We start from the raw sequence: 20,824 nt of genomic DNA, 5'->3' as shown, positions 1-20,824 counted from the left end.
AATCCCAATAATGAAGTGTCTAATGTCCCGTAGGAATTTGGTTACATTTCATGTTGGATCTTTAGTCATATATGCATTGTGGAAAAATAATTAGATGGTCTGTATGGTTCAGAAATTAACTGACTGTCCATAGTAGAGTTTTTTTTATGATTTTATGAAATTTGGACTACCTACTTCCCATCTTCCCATGATCATATTACTAGTCGAGATCTCAATCCGTCAGTCTATAATTATATTTGATGCTTTGAGTTCCGGCTGAATTTTAAAACCTCCGAAAGTCAGAAGAGTGTTTGAACTGTAATCAGATCATGGCTTTATTTCCTGTTCCATTAACTCCTTTGAATTGAGGAATTCCATTATTCAGAGAGATTGTGATCTGCTGACCTGATCTGCTGCTCTCCTGATTGACCTCTGCACCTCCTTTCCTCTTTTCCTCTGATCCTTTCATTCTCGTTTTCTCATTAGAGCCCTCGACCCGAGCAGGATGGGATTGAACTGTAATGTGGATGTTCATGCAGTGATACGGCTGTATACAGGGATTCGTTTAGGACACAAAGATGGCAAGTTAGCAGTTATACGGTTTAAGCTTGAATATCAAAGTGTTCTCACGTAATGGTCGGGGGCAAATCTGTTAAATGTTTCATGACGGGGTGGGGCGGTAAAGGCGGGACGCTGGGAATGAAATCTACTGAGACTCCGGTCGCAAATCTGCTCCAATTAAACTGACTGTAAAAACACAAGAAAATAAGGAAATATTAGATTGAGGTATAAAACAAACAAACAAACAATTAAAGGAACATAAAAAGCAAGATAATTCAAACTTTTAAATTATGCAAAAAATGTAAAAAGCCTTGTATAGTTATATAAAAAATCCTCATCTGTTTAAAATACAAAATTAAAAAGTAAATTTATTTAAAATAAAAAAAATCATGCAAAAATAAAAATCTAGAAATATATTATTATTATTATAATGCTATTTAAAAAAACTAAAACATTAAATCCTTTAATACATGCAAAATAAAAAGTTTAAGATGGAAAAACATAAATAAAAATACTAATGTCATCAAATCATGCAAAAAATAAAAGCAAGATCCAAGGAAAGATAGTTAAAACTTTCAAAACATGCAAAGAATTTACAACATCTTATTAATAAAGTTAAATTCAAACAAAAATTTTAAATAAACAAAATTCAAAGTTGGTAAAAAGATAACATTTACAACATGCAAAATATTACAATGCTATTGAAAAAAAGAAAAAGAAAATTAGATTCTTAAAAGCATGCAAAATATATATATATATATATATATATATATATATATATATATATATATATATATATATATATATATATATATATCATATGTAAAAATGGGTTCAATTCTCGCAAACCAACCATTCACTATGACTTTTGCCTCAAAACTCGTAATTTGCTGCCTATTAATAGTTAGTCAAAATATAGTCATGCAGAATATGTGCTTTATAAGTTTTAATATGGTAATAATAGGCATTCTTATATGCAATTAGAATAAGATTTGGTTCCTATACTAAAGCGTTACCATTGATAAATAAATGAAACAATAATGCCATTAAAACATATACGAAACAACTGACACATGAAATAAAATAAAACAATCTTGATAGAAAAGACGAAAATAGGAAATTAATACCTCTGAGGCAAGTATAAATTAATGAAAATAAGTATTTATTAATAATAGAAAAAAATATTAGTTACAATTGAATTAGAAACAATGGAAAGAAAATTGAGGTCTTAAAAGAAGAGGTCATCAATTCAGACTGAAGCTTTTCTAATTAAGTGTTTGTGTGTGTGTGTGTGTGTGTATAAAGTGGCTGACTGGCAGGCTTGAGAACATTCCCCAGTTGATTTAGTGTGGTTAAGATCAGATGGAATGTGTCAAAGCCAAAAGCTCCAGTTTAATCTCGCTGGCCTCCCCTTCCTCTGACAACACAAGCTGACATCTGACTGGCAGTGGGAGTAAGAGAGAGAGAGAGAGAGAGATCCGGGGTGAACGAGAGTCAGACAGACAGGAAGAATGATAAGGTGATCTAGAAAAGATCAAAGGAGGTTTAAAGAGACAAACAGATGCATTAAACAGCAACAAGACTTTGAATGGTGTTCGGAAGCTTTTCTTTATTGGCCTGAAGATTTGAGTCACAGAATGCATGTAAAAGTTGGTGTGTGTGTGTGTGTGTGTGTGTGGTGGGGGTGTATTTTATTTGTAAAAACCCAGATACAAAGCATGCACAATCACTCCTTCCAAATTCACTCAAATAACCTCCAACTTATTAATCTAAATAAACTGAAATGCAAAAATCAAAACTCTCCTTACAATGGCTGCCTCAAAACCTACAGCACTTCTGTTCTGAACTGACAAACACACACAACCAATGGCCAAAATGCTGTTGTAGGCAGGTACTAAGAACAAATTTGATCATTTTTGATTCATTTTGGAACATATCCATTAGTACTTCAGGGTAAACTGGTGAATCGCACAACCTCCCTCCTCCCCCCATTAAAAGTATTTTTAAGTTTGCATTATTTTGATGATGACCGAGTACATTTCTACTCCTGTATTCTCAATACTGTACTACTAAAATATTGAATTCCCATTGCTTTCCCCCAAATTTACAGTAGTTCGGTTTTACCATTTCTGACAAATTTTGTAACATATTAGTAAGTTCTTTATAATAAACTGATGAATTGCACTCAAACTTGTCACTTCACCCAAAATGTTCATAAATGTATACCTCTTTGTAAGACCATTTTGGGGACATTGTTGTTATATTTTTGCATTATTTTCATAACAACTGTGTACATTTCTCCACAATACAATACAAATAAAATAAAAATAATAAAAAATAAATAAATAAATCTTATTGCATTTTATTACCCACAAATTTACTTTAGTTTTAATTATTCTAATTTTTTTATTTACTTTTGTTCATTTCCGATCCATTCTGGAACATCAATTAGTCCTTTATGGTAAACTGATGAACCACAAACAAACTTGTCACATTTCACCCCAAAATCGAATTATATTTTTTTCTGAAATCAATTTAAACACATTTTTAAGAGCATTTTTTGCTTTGTGTTTGTATTATTTTAATGAAACTTGTGTACATTTCTTCACAATATTCTTAACACTGTACAACAACGACAAAAAAATCTTTTACCCATTTATTCCCGACAAATGTATTGAAATAGCCATTATTCTCAATTACGTATTAATTTATTTACTGAATCACAGAAAAAATTATGTTTTTTAATTAATTAATTTAAATTAGCATAAACTAAAGGTAGTACAAAAAACACTATTCCAAATCTCAGTGGTTCAAAAACTGGCTTCATTCAGTATATACTGCACATATGAAGCCTATGATATGTGTGTTTGTGTGTGTGTTTGTTTGGAGGGATCGGGGTGAAATATGACCTGGAAATGTTCTTGACAGTTTCGTGAGATTCACCCAAACATGCCATGGCCTCAGGATGTAAGAGCATGTGTGTGGATGTTCATTTGTGTGTAATACAATTGCACTGTAAAGCATAAAAGAAAAGCAACAGCATACAGATTCAACTCTTACAACACATTAAGACTTCAGCGAGACTCTCATGAAAACACCCATTTTTTAGCTGTCCTATATTAAAACTTGTGTCTTAAAATGTAACAAACCCCTTCCCATTAATTCCAGCTGCAGAAGCACAACTCAGAGAAGGTAAAGGGTGGATGGAACAGCCAAGAAGAAAATATCACTATAGAACAGCAAAAAACATTTTTCAATGAACAGATTTCGCATTAGAGGGTCAGAGCTCTCGAACAAGACAGCAATCTGACCCACATGGGGTTAAACACAGCACGCTAAACACACAGCTAAAAGGCAAAGGATATAAAACTCTTTCATCTGTGTAAACTTATTCATATACTTGTGCCATCTGTAATATTAACTTTCTGTGCAATGCTCAATGGCAAGTGTACAAAATGCATCTCTGGTCTGCATGCATCACGTACTATATGACATTTACACATGCCACATGAAGATGTTTCATATCAGTCTGTCTGGGCAACTAATTTCCTCTCTTAATCTGCAGAAATAAAGCTTTGTGACAGCACAGGTCAATTTAAAGTGCACATAAGAAAAAGAAAATCACATAAAGGAAAAGAGCAGAAAGATGGAGCACTGTGCTTCTTTCAAAAAAAAAAAAAAAAAAAAAAGTGGATGCTTGGCTGCATAAAATATATATTTTTTATTATTATTATTTACTTTCAGCCCAGTTCAGAGCAACTCAACTAGAGTTAAGCTAATATTTAAGCAAAAGATGAAGTACTTCACATTATTTTATGCAACCAGGCACCCAAGTAACCTGACAGAGGTTTAGATGCATGTCATAAAGGTCGGGTTAGACTGTGAGGGAAATGAAGCTGTTATATCTCTGAATGTTCCTCTTGAGAATCTCAGAGCAGGGCCCGAGGACGCGCTCGAATCGTGGCCGGTCCAGCTTCACGCACTTGAGCGGGCCTCTGGCCACAACTGTGGCTGCACGGGGTCTGTTCAATAGCAGCGCTATCTCACCTGAATAAATAAATAAAACACACACAGATTAGCTTAATGACATGATTCAACGGCTACATAATATAGAAATAAATTTAAATTTTCCCACTTTTTTTCCCTTTGACATAAAAAAGATTTTGCAAACTCTAACATTCTAAACTCAAAATATCCTAGTGCACCCAGACCATTAATTACTACTAGGCTGACAAAATAATTCAGAAATGCATTATGGCATCAGGTCTGGTGTCCCTCAGGGCTCTGTTTTGGTACAGCTTAAATTTACATAATTAACAACACCTATTCAATACTTAGTTACCAGGCTTTGCCGATTGAATAAATGTGTGAACAATGCTGCTACACTAATGTCAGCTGATCATAGGTTCATTTACATATAAAGGTTTAAAAAGTACAGTAGAAAAACAGTCAGTTTAATTCAGACAGAGGGGAAAACAGATGTTTTTGCACTGGTTTTGCAAAAACACTGATTGAATATAAAGACACATGTGTAGATTATGCCCCGTTTTAAAGGACAAAAAAAATCTAAAAGTTGTTATACAATTACATGTTATTTTACTAAATGTTTGAAAATGAGGCTGACAGATCAGGGCTTTCCTATATCATAGTCATTTTGCAGAAGTTGCAAAGACCAACAGTAGATAATCAGCACAAAATAAAACATTCTAAAATTGTAAGAATGTAAGTAAAACAATAATTATAATAAAGTTAAGGATGTAATTTTTTTTTTTTTTTAAACAGGGCAAAAAATAAATACGTTTTAAATAAATAAATAAGACAAAGCATTTTCAAAATAATTAAATATTATAATATTTAGTAGTAATTAGTTTCATAATAATAATAATCATAATCATTATTATAAATAATATATTAATGTAAAAAATATATGAAAAATACACATATTATTTTATTATTATGATTGTTTTTGCTCTTTGTGTAAGAACATGAACTTTATAGGTTGATATAATGAAACAAATATGTACATTATGACCCTTTAAAGAAAATAAGTAGACAACAACAAAGTATTTAAAAGACATTTAAACAGACATTTAAAGGTACTTTTAAATGTAATTTGAAATGTTATTCTATGCAAAGACTAATAAATTCAAAAACCATTTAAGCAGCCAAACACTGCAACACTGACTCAACCCAATGGTATGAGTTTAAGGAGGGACGATCTCTCTGGCCAACCAATGGCAGATGGGGGAGTGTTTAGAAAACATCTTTAAAACAATCACTATTTTTGCCATTTTGTTTGGTGACACTTGTCGTGCAGAAAGTCTCACTTCATCTTAAAGCAGTCATCTGTTAAAATTCACTGGCTTTGGTGTATGCTGATAACATAAACACACCGCTTTGAAACAATACAGTCATAATACAAAAAGCAGTGTCTCGCTATATAATGTAAATATTACTATATCCTGACATGCGATAAGCTAAAGATCAGCGTGCCTGTGGTGCAGTAGTGTAAACCGCACTGACGGTAAACAAGCACACAGATCTACATTCTGCAAGCCCTGCACATGACGAACTGCCACCTGTTAGGAAAACTACTCTTCCTGTCTGGCTTAGGCACTTCTGTTCTCTTATTTACAAGACTCTGGCACAACGCTGCAGGCTCTGCGTTTCTCACAACACTTACCGAAGTAGTCAGACGGACCCAGGCGGCCCACTTCAACATATTCCTCGTTATCAGACCTGCGCTGCAGAACAGACGCTGTACCCTGGGAGGAGAAAGAGAAAGTGAGATGCAGGTTTCATGAAGAGGAAAACTACAAAAAGAGGAGAAAAAGGAGACTGAAAAGCCTAGCTCATGGTGTCGAGTTTGAGACACGTCAGAAGGATTAGTGAAAGAGAGATTCTTTGCTTTATACGCCTGCAGGTGTACAGGATTTAGACAACTCTGCATGCTGCTTCAGGGAGTCGCAAGACACACACACAAACACACGTCATAGACTGACACACACACTTACATACACGCACACCTGGGCCTGTCAGTGTTGAGATTTTTATAGAGTTCCACTGCATGCAGCGACCCACAATGCAATGCAAAAACTCATTTAGGAAGATAAACAAGGAAACCCACACACGTTCTGTCACATTTGTCACATCAAGGACAAATGCATTACCCACAATACAACAGTAAAAGGAGGGAGGCCCCACAGGCCAAGGCTTTCTATTCACAAAAGCAGTTAATCAATACAAAAAGAGTAAAACCATTATTAGAATAATGTAATTGGTGTAAATGTTAAAAAATGTAAGTAAATAAATCGGTTAAATAAACATAAATTAAACAAATGTGCTTAATTAAAAAATATATAATTAAATAAAATAGTATTTAATAATAATAATAATAATAATAACAATTATTATTTATTACAAATATATTTAAAATATAAATTCAATAAATAAATATAAAACAGAAAAATCTGTAATATATGAGAAATTAAATTCTTCAATTAAATGCTTCTATAAAATAAATAATAAAAAATCCAGAATTAATAATTAAAAATACTGTTAATATAGAATAACTATTACATCCATTATTCTTATTCTTATTATTAAATAATTTACTTAACAATATTTTTGACATGAAAAATCCAGATTATTTCATTACCCTCCAGACTGTGAGTAAACTGGTATCTTGTAAGCAAATGTGGGGGTTGGTAGTGGGTTAAGAGGTCATCTAAAGACTCTTTTGGCACGTCACTCAGGGCTTTGCACATCAACAGCATCAATTTGTATCCTATTTGTAATTTAAATGAAGAGAAAAAATGTGGACTAGTTTTTTAAATATCATTAGGGAACTTTATGATGAAGTGACATTGCATATGTGAGAAAGCAGTTCTACAGATACTGCTGATGTGGTTTTCAAACAACAGCACACTTAGATCAAAGATTAAAGCTTTCCCATAAACATCTAATAAAAAAAATATCAATGAACTTATCCAATTTTGATTAAATTTAATTTCCTTGTTAGTGGTAATCGGTGTTTCTTTCGTCAACGAAAATTATGACTAAATATCGTCGTCAACGAACCTTTATCAAGTGAGGAAAACGAGACAAGATGCAACGAAAATGCTGGTCATGTGACGATGACTATAATTAAATGTATTATGCAATACTGTTGACGAATAAAAAAACGAGACTAAATGTGGTTAAAAAAATAAAACGTATGCTAAAATGTCTCTTCATTTTCGTTTACCAAAACGAGATGAAACAAAATGTTATTTCGTCTTGTTTAATCGCGTTATTATTATTATTTTGCAGTTTTTCTGTTTCCTGTGTCTCACTTCAGGGGTTGCATCAGGTCGCACTGCGCAGGTGCAGGTGACATCACTTCCTCAAGCCCCACTCGCGGCATTATTTAGAAAATGAAAACAAGCAAAGTTAAGTCTGACACAGAAAAAGGGACCGATGTGTGTAAAAATAAATGTTGTAAATTCAAATCAGAGCGTCCGGAATGGATGTATTCATGAGTTTATAAGATAACATCATATAATAAGATAACCTTGTTCGAAATGGGTTTGGCTAAATAAAATTTTGGTTTTGTCTATACTTATACTACATTGACTGGGTTAAATAGAATTGCATTACTAAAAAGACTAAATGTGATGAGTTTTCGTCGACTAAAATTTGACGAAAATAGTCATGGATAATTCTGACTAAAATAAGACTTAAATGCTAAGACTTTTAGATGATTGAAACATGACTAGACTAAAAAGAGTATGAACGTGACTAAAACTAATAAACTAAAAACTAAAATGACAGCTTCACACAAAGACTAAGCTAAAACCAAAATTAAACAGGCTGGCAAAAACAATCAATGTAATGCACACAAACTGTTACCAAGAGAGAGCACATACAGTGAGAAGAGGGCCAACACTTGATGGACCCCAGAAAGGTGTTTGTTCTCAGTGGATTGTTGTCTACACTCAAACTGTTAGTGGACACTGACATCTGATTTGAAACAGCGTTGCTGAAGACTGAAACAGCGCTTGTCAAAGTAGTCAGTGACATATCACTGACCACTGCCCATGGCTGTATCACTCTTGTAGCACTACTGGATCTCTTTGCAGCTTTCAGCACAGAGTTGACCCCATTGACCTTAACATCCTGCTAGGAAGACTTGAAAATCACGGGTCAAGTATGAAAATTAAGGGTTTAGGATAGTGTCCATCAAAGCAGAGTTATTATTTAAATCATTATAAACACTGTTAAATTCCACTGCTACACTGATGAAACACAATGATGCAACTTCAAGACTAAAGGGATTTAACTTTAACTGTAAAGACTCAGGTATTATGGTCAATTTTGAGCTTTTTAAATTTAAAACACCTTGAAAATTGCACAGCAACACCCTGGAAACCACATAACAAAGTGTTAACACATCTGCTACCAGCTGCAACTGCTTTGGCAATACAAAAGTACAGTTTTTGTCATGCCAATAAAGTTCACCTAAATTGAAATTGAGAGAGAGAATTGACACGCTACATGTAAACGATATTCTTTGTTGTATTTTCCAGTAAAAATAATGGTGTTCCTTCGGAATTCTTCAGCTTTTAAGAACTGCTGGGTTTTTCCGGTAGTAGGCGGAACTAATGCGCAAACGGGAATCTCATTGGCTGGCGCTCACCTATTAACCTCCCTGTACTGATTTCAGCAAATCAGTTTGAGTGAACATAACACAACCTGATTAATATTCATGAATCCAGTAGCTCATTAATCATTAGTGTGTTTTATATTGTTATTATAGTAGTATTCATATAGTAATTATCTTATCAGTATTTTTGTTAGTTTTTTCCTAATTTATTTTTGTTTTACACAAACACTTAATGTCTAGTGGCTCCACCACCAGTCCAGTTAAAATGTTCAGTTAAAATAACTAATATGAATTCATACATGGTTATCAAGTTGTAATTCAAATTACTAAAGTTCTATCATTAAATAATACTTGATTATCATATTATAATGCTTCACAGACTGAAGTTAAGAGTATACTTTTAAGTTATTTAGAAAACTGTGCCCTTTTACAATCATTTATCATATACAGGTGCTGGAATATCATCAAAAAGTTGATTTATTTCACTAATTCCATTCGAAAAGTGAAACTTGTATATTATATTCATTCATTACACACAAACTGATATATTTCAAATCTTAATTTCTTTTAATTTTGATGATTATAACTGACAACTAAGGAAACTCACAAATTCAGTATCTTTCAGTATTTAGTATATTCTGCATTCTTGGGTCTGACATATCACATCTTCCTCTTCACAATACCCTATAGATTTTCTATGGGGTTAAGGTCAGGCGAGTTTGCTGGCCAATTAAGAACAGTGATACCATGGTCCTTAAACCATGTACTGGTAGCTTTGGCACTGTGTGCAGGTGCCAAGTCCTGTTGGAAAATGTAATCTGCATCTCCATAAAGTTGATCAACAGCAGGAAGCATGAAGTGCTCTAAAACTTCCTGGTATACGGCTGTGTTGACCTTGGACCTCAGAAAACACATTGTTAAATGACACCTAGCAGGACCGATACCATTGTCTCCCTTTCGTTTTGGCATGTTCGAAAGCTTGTACAAAGGCACCTCTGTGCTCCTATTTGTGGGGAAGTTGTGGCCTAATGGTTAGAGAGTCGGACTCCCAATCGAAAGGTTGTGAGTTCGAGTCCCGGGCCGGCAGGAATTGTGGGTGGGGGAGCTGCATGAACAGCTCTCTCTCCACCTTCAATACCACGACTTAGGTTCCCTTGAGCAAGGCATCGAACCCCCAACTGCTCCCCGGGCGCCGCAGCATAAATGGCTGCCCACTGCTCCGGGTGTGTGTTCACAGTGTGTGTGTGTGTGTGTGTGTTCACTGCTCTGTGTGTGTGCATTTCGGATGGGTTAAATGCAGAGCACAAATTCTGAGTATGGGTCGCAAAAAAATAAAATGCTAGTTTTTCTGTGTCGACGTCGTAAAGCATCACAGAGACGTCGTGCACAATGACACACTACATGAGATGAAACGGTTGAATCGTGCGTCCCGATGCCCAAGCAAATCATGGTAAAATCAGGGGTAAACTTGTGTAGTCTGAACGGGTTTTAGAGCACCTTAAAACTTGCATAGCAAAACCCTGGCAACCACCAAAAACAGTCTTGCAAATGTTAAAACCCCTTATACCACTTCAGAAACTGCATTGCAACACCCTAGTAACCACCAACAACAGTCTAGCAGTCACAACAGAGTGCTTAACCCCCTGTGGCAATCGCCTATGTGGATAACTTTGCCTATGTGGACTACCTGAGAGATCTCCAAACACCCTACTGCCTTCTGTGTCTCCTTCAACCACAGGGATGCATGCCTCTTCCAAGCTTCGTACGAACATCTGCTGATGGAAAGGCATTATGTTACAGAGGTCCACAGCTGTGGGACTGCCTCACTGCCAATACACAGAATCAGACACGCTGCCAACATCTTATTCAAAGTCTAGAACACAAACATTCCAGTTCAATCAAGCAGACAGCTAAAGTAACTCATGCATACATGCTACCATTTCCAACTGAGGGCATCAAGCTCAACTGATCACCAGAGACACAGAGGGTTTGGTGTGATGCCAACATTGTTGACTTGCTCTTTACTCAGTAAAGTCTGGTCGTGGCGTCTGGATGGGTGGCTCTCCACCTCTCGGTCTCTTTAAGGAGAAGCATGCCATCTAATTTGCCTTGCTGCATAAATACTAACGAATCTTCTCCTCTGCTTCTCCTGCATTGATGTGTGCATGTTAGGTATGCATAATTTTGCACGCTTTCATGGGATGAAGTAGGCAGAACTATCTTTAACATTTTATTTTCTCACGCTCGTTGCACACAACACACAAACACTATTTATCTTACAAGTTACAAATTACAGATTAGTATAATTATTCCTATCTATCTATCTATCTATCTATCTATCTATCTATCTATCTATCTATCTATCTATCTATCTATCTATCTATCTATCTATCTATCTATCTATCTATCTATCTATCTATCAGTCTGTCTGCAGTCCTTTGACCAGCTCTTACTTGCAATACTTATGAATAACTTTAATATGCAAAAGCGGAAAAAAATGTGGAAACAAGTCAGAACATTTTAATATGCCAGGGATGACTTTCATCTTGTTCCGGTTTGAATGTCCCTATAATTATGTGGTTTATAATGACAGAGTCCACTTTCGTCTTTTTTCTTTAAAAAAGCTTTAAAAGCTAAGTTTTAAGCTTCGAATGTTTCAGTGTGACCCCAGCGTCCTGGTATGTGCAGGATATTGGCTGGGGACGTGCTCTCCAGAGGTATGACATCATGGGGATGCCCTGGAGCTGTTGGTTTTGCATTACTATCAAATTAAATCTCTTACAATGGGCAACAAATTGTTTTTGGTATCTGTGGGAAAACCTATTTAACACCCCCACCTCCACATTGAGGGGAGAAAAAATACAAACACAAACACCCAAATGCAAACAATTCGGCAGATGTATTGCAGAAAGATCTCTAATTGGCCCTCTGCTCTCACGCGATTAAGACAGTCTGACAGCAGCTGTATGGGTAATAAACCATATTATGAATCATCACATTTACCACGGCCCAAATTAAGATGATGGAACATTATACATGGTGAAATCAGTTAATGTGTGACACATCAGATCATAGTTGCTCTGTGACTTAATCTAACAAACAACAAATGTATTCCAAAACAGAGTTATAATAAAAAAATAAAGAAAAATAGAAATGATTTTCATTTAGTTCAACAATGCAGTAAAATAACTAAAACTAAAATGAACAAAAATTCCATAGACATAAAAAAATAGTAAAAATGTAAAAAACACAAAAAACAACTATTGAAAACAATATGAAAATAATGAATATGATAGTTAAAAATAATGGAAATGATAGTATGATACTATCAAAATGGAGTATGACGTGCATAAACATATATAATATATACATACATACATGAGAGACAGAGCACAGAAAGTGCTTCATCTTTCTTCATCTTTCTCTTTTAAGTTTGGTGTAATATGCCAAAACGTGCAATAAAGATTTTGTGAGGCAATTTAACAACACATCTTCACTGGACTGAAATTGCATTGGTTGTGTAAAGTAGGTAAAGTTATTTACTTTAGTCTTAAATGTTTTAGTTTTTTGTTATTTACTTTAGTCTTAAAAGTTTACACAGCATTAAAATGCACTGCATGTGAACAATCCATCCAAGATGGCAGTTAATGCAAGATAAATGTCAATTATGAACATGATTATATCATAACAGAAAAGTAATGTAATGTGGGTTAGGCGACCATATGTCCAGTTGTCCTGGCCAGGATTTCTAAATTGCCTAAAACATCTATGTTTTTTTTTTTTTTTTGTATAATAGTTGATGTTAATTACTGAAAAGTACTTTGACCAATGGCATGCAGGTATTGTACATAATTGACCAGTTATAGCATGCAGGAAGATATCTAGAAGGGTCAAAGTGATGCAAACACACTTCAATTTTATGTAATTTAACCTTTATTTAACCAGCCAAGTCAATTAAGAATAGGTTCTTATTTTCATTTTACCTACATATATTGTACGTGGATTGTACGAAGCATGTCAAAACCTGGAAATTTTAGGCGATTTAGAAATCCTGGTCAGGGCATGCCCATGAAAAAGAGGAAGTCTGGTCAGTGGTCACCTTGATGTTGGATGTAGACAGCAAGGCAGTTCAATAGGCTTTGCAACAGAACCTTCATGTGATAAATCAACGAAGTTTAAGGCTACAGGATGTCAATATGTTTCCTGTGATCCTCCTATTTAGTGTGTAATTAGTCATGGGTGTATGTGTTTGAATGAAAGTCCAAACCACAAAAGTGATAGAGGTGAACTAAAAGGAGAAAGTTTCATTCCGGTATCTGTCAGGACAACAAGAAACAAAAAGGAAGAACTATGGAGCAGGGCTGGACAATGACATCCACACATCTCTCGCTTCCCAAGCCTGTGTCAGTGTGTCTGGAAAGCCGCCGCTGGTTCCCTCGCTCAGGTCTGGAGTCTGGGCCTGACCCTGTGTGAAAGTCTGCAGCCCACATTCCATCACTGAACCGCTGGCCGCCCCGCGCTGGGAATCAGGCAGAGACGGAGGAAGAGAGAGAAAGAGAGAGACAAACAAGCAGCGAGGCAGAGCCGTGTCTCATGCTAAAGTCCTCCTCCTTTATTTTTATCTGTCACTCTGACCCAGATGAACACAAGATGATAAAAATGAGTAGTGGAGTAAGATGAGTAGAATACAAAAAAGCACAAAAAATAGAATAGCTTTGGAAAACAAAAACAATAAATAAACCAGAGTAAAGTAAATAGAAGAACATAATATAGAACTGACATACAGACAACAGAACACCAGACAGCATAGAATAGTACAGAGTAAACAGAATAGAACAGAATAGACAAATATTCCAGTCTAACAAATAGAATAGAACAGAAAGGTGTAGAGTGGGAAAAAAAGAGCAGAACAATCATTCCAAAGCAGTGTTGAGAAAAGTTACTTTTAAAAGTAATGCATTACAATGTTGTGTTACTCCCTAAAAAGTTACTTTTTGAGTTACTTTTTATAGAAAGTAACTTTTTTAATCTGGGCAGGGCTTGCTTGTTTGATTTTAATATAAAAAGTTCTACTTTTGGCAAATGTAAAAGCCCTTTCACACCAAAAGCTTCAGGCTGAAGGAAATGTAAATTCAGGTCTACACAGTAGAACACAGAAGAAAGCATCTTAAGCGATAAAAAAATAACAAATGTTGGTTTATCTTGAGTAATTTTTGTTTATTAGTATGGCTGAACTGGATCATCGAGGGTCAGCAGAAAAGACACTAATAATACAATGGATTTCCTTTAAATAGATAAAGGATTTTTTTTTATAATTTAGTATTTTTAATTATTGCAGGTTTGCGTCATATTCTGAGTTGCAATTCACTGTTTTTATTCATATTGAGAAATTACCGAATCTGTTTTTGTTTTGTTTTTTTGTGAGTGAGATGAATTAATGCATGTTAACGTTTATTCTAGAATTAAAGTAACATATTTCTCTCAACATGGAGACAGAAGAGCTTTCAATCAATCAATAACTGGTGCTACTTAATTGAAAAAGTAACTCAGATATTTTTTCTTGTAAATTAAAAAGTAATGCGTTACTTTCCTTGAAAAAAGTAATCTGATTACGTAACTCACGTTACATGTCTTAAGACACACTCACGCACACACACACACACACATCTGGACACAGCAGCAGGTTTCCTACACTGTCAGTCAGTCGCACTCACACAGACTCAACACTGGCTTTACTGTACATCAACGAAGAACTAACCTTTCTACTATAAACGTGTTGTCCCAGATTCCCTTCATACGGCTCATCAATCTCAGACTTATAACATTCCCCAAAGGAAGAGTTCTTACAAAAGCCTTTTTCCAAACGCACAAACTCCTGACGTCACCCGAGCGCCACCAATCTCAAATCCACAATAAATCGAACAGATAGTAATGCAAAGTTTCACCTGTGTGATGTTTGGATCCTCAACATCGGGAAAGTTTTAGCAAAATTATGAGCAGGCCAACCACAAAATCTATTTTCTCCTTCAATGGGATTTTCTATGGGATTTTTCTCTGCCAGGAATAAACCATAAAGCCATTATATCTCCTCAACAAGCCTCATGATTAGAGGAATCGTTCATGTCTTTGGCACAAAGGTGGTTCAGGAAGAGTTACTAAGTGTAGTTAAATAGTTATTATTAGAGGTCTGTTCAAACCACTGACCCAAAGTGTGACTGTGAGCAATAATGAAATCTTTCCTTGGGAATCAACCCTCATAAGCAAGCAATAAACAGGTGGAGTCATGGGAGCACAGGTCGGGAACAAGAGACAGCCAAATGAAGGTTTAGAGCTCTACTTCACTCAACAGCCGGATTATACTGAGAAGGTAATGAGAAGGAAAAAAAGAGAAAGGCTCAGAAAATCTGAGAACAGACACGGACGGGAAAAAGAGCCCCCTCCAGACTCCACAATGTCTTCAGAAATGTGGAGTTAATCAAAATATGGTTCAAAGATCTGGCAGAGAATGAGAAGAATGCTGAATCAGCACCACGAGGGCTTTCAGAAATGTAAATGTGCTCTTCAGTGTTGACAGCACAAAGCCAGAGTGTCAGCTAACGCAACAGAGTATAGAGAGAACAAGCAGAACATGCACAATATATTCAATATATAGCTCCCTATGCCATGATTCAATATTCACACAATCCAATTGAAAGTTTAGGCTTCGTGATATTGATCCTGATTCAAACATTTCTGATATTGGGGATTGTCAGATTGCATTTCACTCGAGTGAATCAGCAACTTTAGAACATGTCAGGGAACCTTGAGTGGAACCAAGGAGAGCCGTTCTCCTTTAAGTCCTTGAAAGACTGTTATTGTGGATACCAAAAAGGTAGCATTGTTCTTCAGAAGGGAATAAACATGGGGATTTCCACACACCTCTGTAATGATGAAGAAATCATCTCCTGGTTCTCCTTGCACTACGATCTTCTCTCCATCTTCAGACTGCACAGGCTCCAGGGCATCGGCCACAGTCAACCTCTCCCACTTATCAAGGGATTCTGCCAAACACAACAGTTGAATGTTAGGGAGACAAAAACTCTGATATTAAGGTACAAGATCAGTTACACTTCAACTTCCAGCTTTGAAATCTGTGCATAGGCAGTATTTGTACTCAATGCATCAGGAACACAAGTGAATACCATATAAATCTAGATACCATAAATCTGATGATACTATGCTAACATCCCGGTGAGACAAAGCAGCAATTCACTGAAGTAAAAGCCACAGAAGTTCTAATGAAAAGTTGTTGACTTTCCATGCATACAGACTTAACAAGAAGCCACAGATGGATATTTTTAGAGACCATTTTAAGAGAGCTTTGCTTTTTTTGAGTGCAACGAGCATCCGGTGGTCCGTGAGTGACCAATGGCTGTGTCATTAGAGACTCAGACTAATGCTTTTATAAATAAACCGACTAATCTGAAAGACACCAAGGCTTATCGGGAACTTCCTGCAGAATGTGAAGACTGCATCTCGACCTAGAAGAGCTTCTGTTGCACATGGACTACTGAAGCCGTGGCCGTGAGAAATGAAACCGCCAAAGCCATCATTCAATACCCAGCACATTCCAGAAACCCTTCCCACCTTCCAGCATCCATCACACAGGCGTACCACACACGAACACGACCGCACTCAAACCCTCTGGACTTGTGCAGCGCCGCTCCATCCTCCAGCTGCAAACAATAATGAACGCCTCTGCCCTGCACTGTTTGCTGGCTCTGTCATTCATCATCTCCCATCATCCCAGTGCAGGACAGTAGTGTGCGATCGTTCTCAGATCAGAGCTCATCATAGCGTTAATGTTTAAACTGTTAAAAGGGGCCGGTTTTGTGTGGCTGAGGTGTGTGTGTTTGTGTGTTGGGGCCGGCCTGTCTGCATGCCCCAGACTAATGGTCACTTTATCAGGCTGGCTAAGACATCCTCACGCCCGGGCAGACGTCCACCTGCTTCAGTCGTAACATGAGCCGCAAGTGAGGGAAAAAATCAACATGCGTGCTTCAACTGAGAAAAAAGTGTGTGTGTGTGTGTGTGTGTTTATGTTAGCACCATACTCTTTTAGGATATTGTAACATAATATAAAAAATTACATAATGAAGGCAAAAATTATTTGTATTTAATATAATATGAATATAATATAATAAAATATAATATAATATAACTATTTAAATATATATATATATATATATATATATATATATATATATATAGTTATATTATATTTATATAATATTCTAACATTATAATACATTGCATGCAAGATTAAATTGTTTAATCAGGACAATAATATTATTATATTTAATAATATTAAATATTCTGATTTATATATATATATATATATATATATATATATATATATATATATATATATATATATATATATATATATATATATATATATATATATATATATATATATAATAAGTAATTTTTTATTTATATTGATAAATACGAATTAACAGAAGTTTGAATATAGACATTTATTTCCAAAATTTTGCTTATATGACCAAGCCGTATCAATATTTTTGCTACGGATGTTTAAATCAGAAAACACTTATATTGTGAATCACAATTCTTAACAATTTTTTTAATAAACTGAACAGTGTTATTTATATTATCAGCCAACCTCATTATATCAGGTTTATATCACCAGCCAAGTCATTATGAATATTTTATAAATAATATATTCAGTATCTGCCAGCCGTGATTATTAATGGCTATTGGCATGTTGCTAAGTGGTTTCTAGCGTCTTCTTAATGGACTGCTTACTAGTCAAAGACAAAAGTCCACCTCAAAGTTTCAATATTATGAATATGAGTCAATATGAAAATATGGCTCAAATTTTTTAAGCAAGACCTCACAAGTGTCGAGACCTCACAAACCACAGTTAAAACACTCCATGGCTTCAAGCAACAGTGCCGATTTCACCGCAATCTCCCCAAAATCTTACGCAAACAAAAACATGCCCCCCTCAAAGGAGAGAAGACGAGCGAAGAAAAGAGGTTTGGAGAGCGAGAGAGCTGGCGTTTGAAGACAGGCCACGACATGGCTGTGAAACGGAGAACACAGAGAGAAAGAAAAACAGAGGAAACCCAGAGGAGGAGTGTGTTTGTTCAGCCATTTAATAACCCCATTTAAAGCGACGAGTGACCTCAGGGTGCTGAAGGAAGAGGGGTCACCACAGAACTGACCATCTTAGTGTTCATCTCTCTCGCTCCTCTCTGTTTCTCTCGCCAAATAAAACCACTGGAATGTAAGTCAGGGTAGAAGTGGCGTTGTGTGCTGCAGCGGTGTCTGTCAATCAAAGCTAAAGGGTTCTTCAGGGTAGCACAGAGGGTTCTTCAAACTCAGCGTTTAAAAATAAAAGTTCCAAAAGGGAGTATTTGCTGCAATTCCATAGAAGAACCACTTCTGTTTCCCAAGGAACAATTAACTGCGCAGTTCTTAAAAGAACCATTTTTCTTACTGTGAAGAACATTTTAAATGATCTAAAGAACATTCTCCACTACAAAAAAAACGTTTGTGCAATGAAAGGTTCCATAAATGTTAAAAGTTCTTCAAGGAACCACTGATTCCAAAAAAGCCTTTATTTTTAGAATTTGTAAAAACTTCAGCTTCTAAAGAACCATTTTGGACACATTTTTGGTTCTTGGGTTGCTATGTAAAACTTTGAAGGTAAAAAAAAAGTTCTTAAATGTTCATTTATAGGCTCTTCTGATCAGGGTTTTGAATTTGTGGATATGAAAAGCACCAGCACATGATAGAAGAACCAGAAAAGAAATAGTTCACTGTGGAAATTAAAAAATGTTCGTCAGTGTCAAACTTTTAGCAGTTTTTTAGTTATTTTTAATGGTTGTACACCATTTGAAGATGTAAATGAAACATCATAGTTCAACAACACAACAGTTTATGCTAGAAAAGGTTTACAAATCAAAATCTCTTGATGGGACTCAAATTTCTCACGACTTACCAAGTATAGACACCTTGCTGAGGAACTCTTCATACATCTTCCTCTTCCTCAACGTGCTTCCCTAAAGAAAACATTGAAGGAGCAGTTAGAGGACACATGGAAGACATCAGGTAACAGAATCTCTTGGCCTCTAATCAGTCTCTACAGAACAAGAATAAGAAGCACGGTGCTGAGAACAAAGCCGGGGGACTTTCCTCAAACACTCTGCTGAAGAACAACTATAAACATCCAGATTAAAGCAGAGTTAGGGCGTCCTTCTTTCTTTGTTCCTTCTGTTGCCTTTTTCAGCTCTGTCTCACTCTAATACTCAGATTAAACACACAGAAACACATTAAGTGGAGATGGTCTGGTAGTAAAGAAAAATCGCGAATGATCTTAGCGTCTTGATTGTTTCTTCAAGACAGGGATGAGAGTAAATGAAGCAGAAGTGTTCTCAGACTGAAGCATCTCATGTGGGTTCCTCAGATGTTTATTTCTCTTACTGCATGTCAACAATTGAGTCCAGTGAATTTTAGGAGAAACATCTGAGTCAGAATGTTCCTCTGGGATGGACTGTAAAACTTTATTCACTAAACCGCCTTCAAATTCAAGACAACGAAACGTATACGCAAATGTCCAGCCACTGACTGAGCGTGAAGCTCTTCTCTCTTACGAGGTCAGTGACCTCTCCACCCCTGGTGTTTGAGAAGAAGAGACAAAAACAGCAGAACATCTCAGATGTGATCTACAGCGCACTGGCAAGTGCTGGTCAAGCTTAATGGATTAGTTCACCCACATTTCCCAAATAAACACTATATGTTTTCTGTAGACAGACTCGCTGGGGATCTCTTTACTAGAGCAATCGAGAAAGACCACGCATATAAAATGTGAACTAAAACACTTCTGACAGAGAAACATGAGGCACATTCTAGGGCTTATTTATGTGCGCAAATGTCTCCTCAAATAACTGACCATAATACAGTGTGTTTTCCTTACAAGTTAGTCTTAGAAATTAGTTTTAAATTATTAAGATATATTGAGTATTATATTACTGGAGAATAAGACACACAAAAAAATTGAATTATCGTAAAAATATAATTTAAATAAAATGAAAAAGAATAAAAGTTACAAAAATAAATAGATAAAAATAATTAAAAATAAATATAATATTTAAATAAATAACATGTTTTAAAAAAATCTTATTTTCATTCTAATATATCTTCTTTTACATTTAGCATCAATTAAACTTTTCAAGAATTGATTTTTACAGTCGTTAAAATTCTCATAAATGTAATGTGAAAAATATATTTAATATATAATAGTTAAATAAATAAATAAATACAGAATTAATTCATTATTTTTACTCATAATTTCAATTGAAAAGCCTTTTAGTATGTGTTGAAAATGTTAAATCAAAAAGTAAAATACTCATTAAATGTAATCTAATGTAATATATGTAATATATGAAAATATATATTTAATATACAGTATATATTTAATATACAGTAATATACAGTATATATATATATATATATATATATATATATACAGTATATATACAGTATATATATATATATAAAATAAAGTAAAATTCTCATTATTATTATTAAAATGATAAAAATTCTCAATAAATGTGAAAATTATATTGTATT

The 20,824-nt window shown here is 35.2% G+C and overlaps 1 protein-coding gene across 3 annotated transcripts in view; it reads right to left on the bottom strand.

Moving 5' to 3' along the window:
* Positions 1-2,132: 2,132 nt before the first annotated feature.
* The window catches only part of LOC113067649 (cAMP-dependent protein kinase type I-beta regulatory subunit), a 53,563-nt gene continuing 34,871 nt past the window's right edge, over positions 2,133-20,824 (bottom strand). For all 3 annotated transcript variants that reach the window (XM_026240027.1, XM_026240029.1, XM_026240028.1), the window contains exons 8-11: positions 19,194-19,254; positions 16,103-16,224; positions 6,224-6,305; positions 2,133-4,587 (exon numbers count right to left, since the gene is read on the bottom strand). In XM_026240027.1, the coding sequence (XP_026095812.1) occupies positions 4,415-4,587; positions 6,224-6,305; positions 16,103-16,224; positions 19,194-19,254 (438 nt within the window). In that variant the 3' untranslated portion in view covers positions 2,133-4,414. The remainder of the gene's footprint in view (positions 4,588-6,223; positions 6,306-16,102; positions 16,225-19,193; positions 19,255-20,824) is intronic.

The sequence above is a fragment of the Carassius auratus genome, linkage group LG28B, assembly GCF_003368295.1.
Source record: "Carassius auratus strain Wakin linkage group LG28B, ASM336829v1, whole genome shotgun sequence".
Lineage (NCBI taxonomy): Eukaryota > Metazoa > Chordata > Actinopteri > Cypriniformes > Cyprinidae > Carassius > Carassius auratus.
Note: the sequence above shows the minus strand (reverse complement) of the source record. Positions and strands in the feature narration are given on the sequence as shown.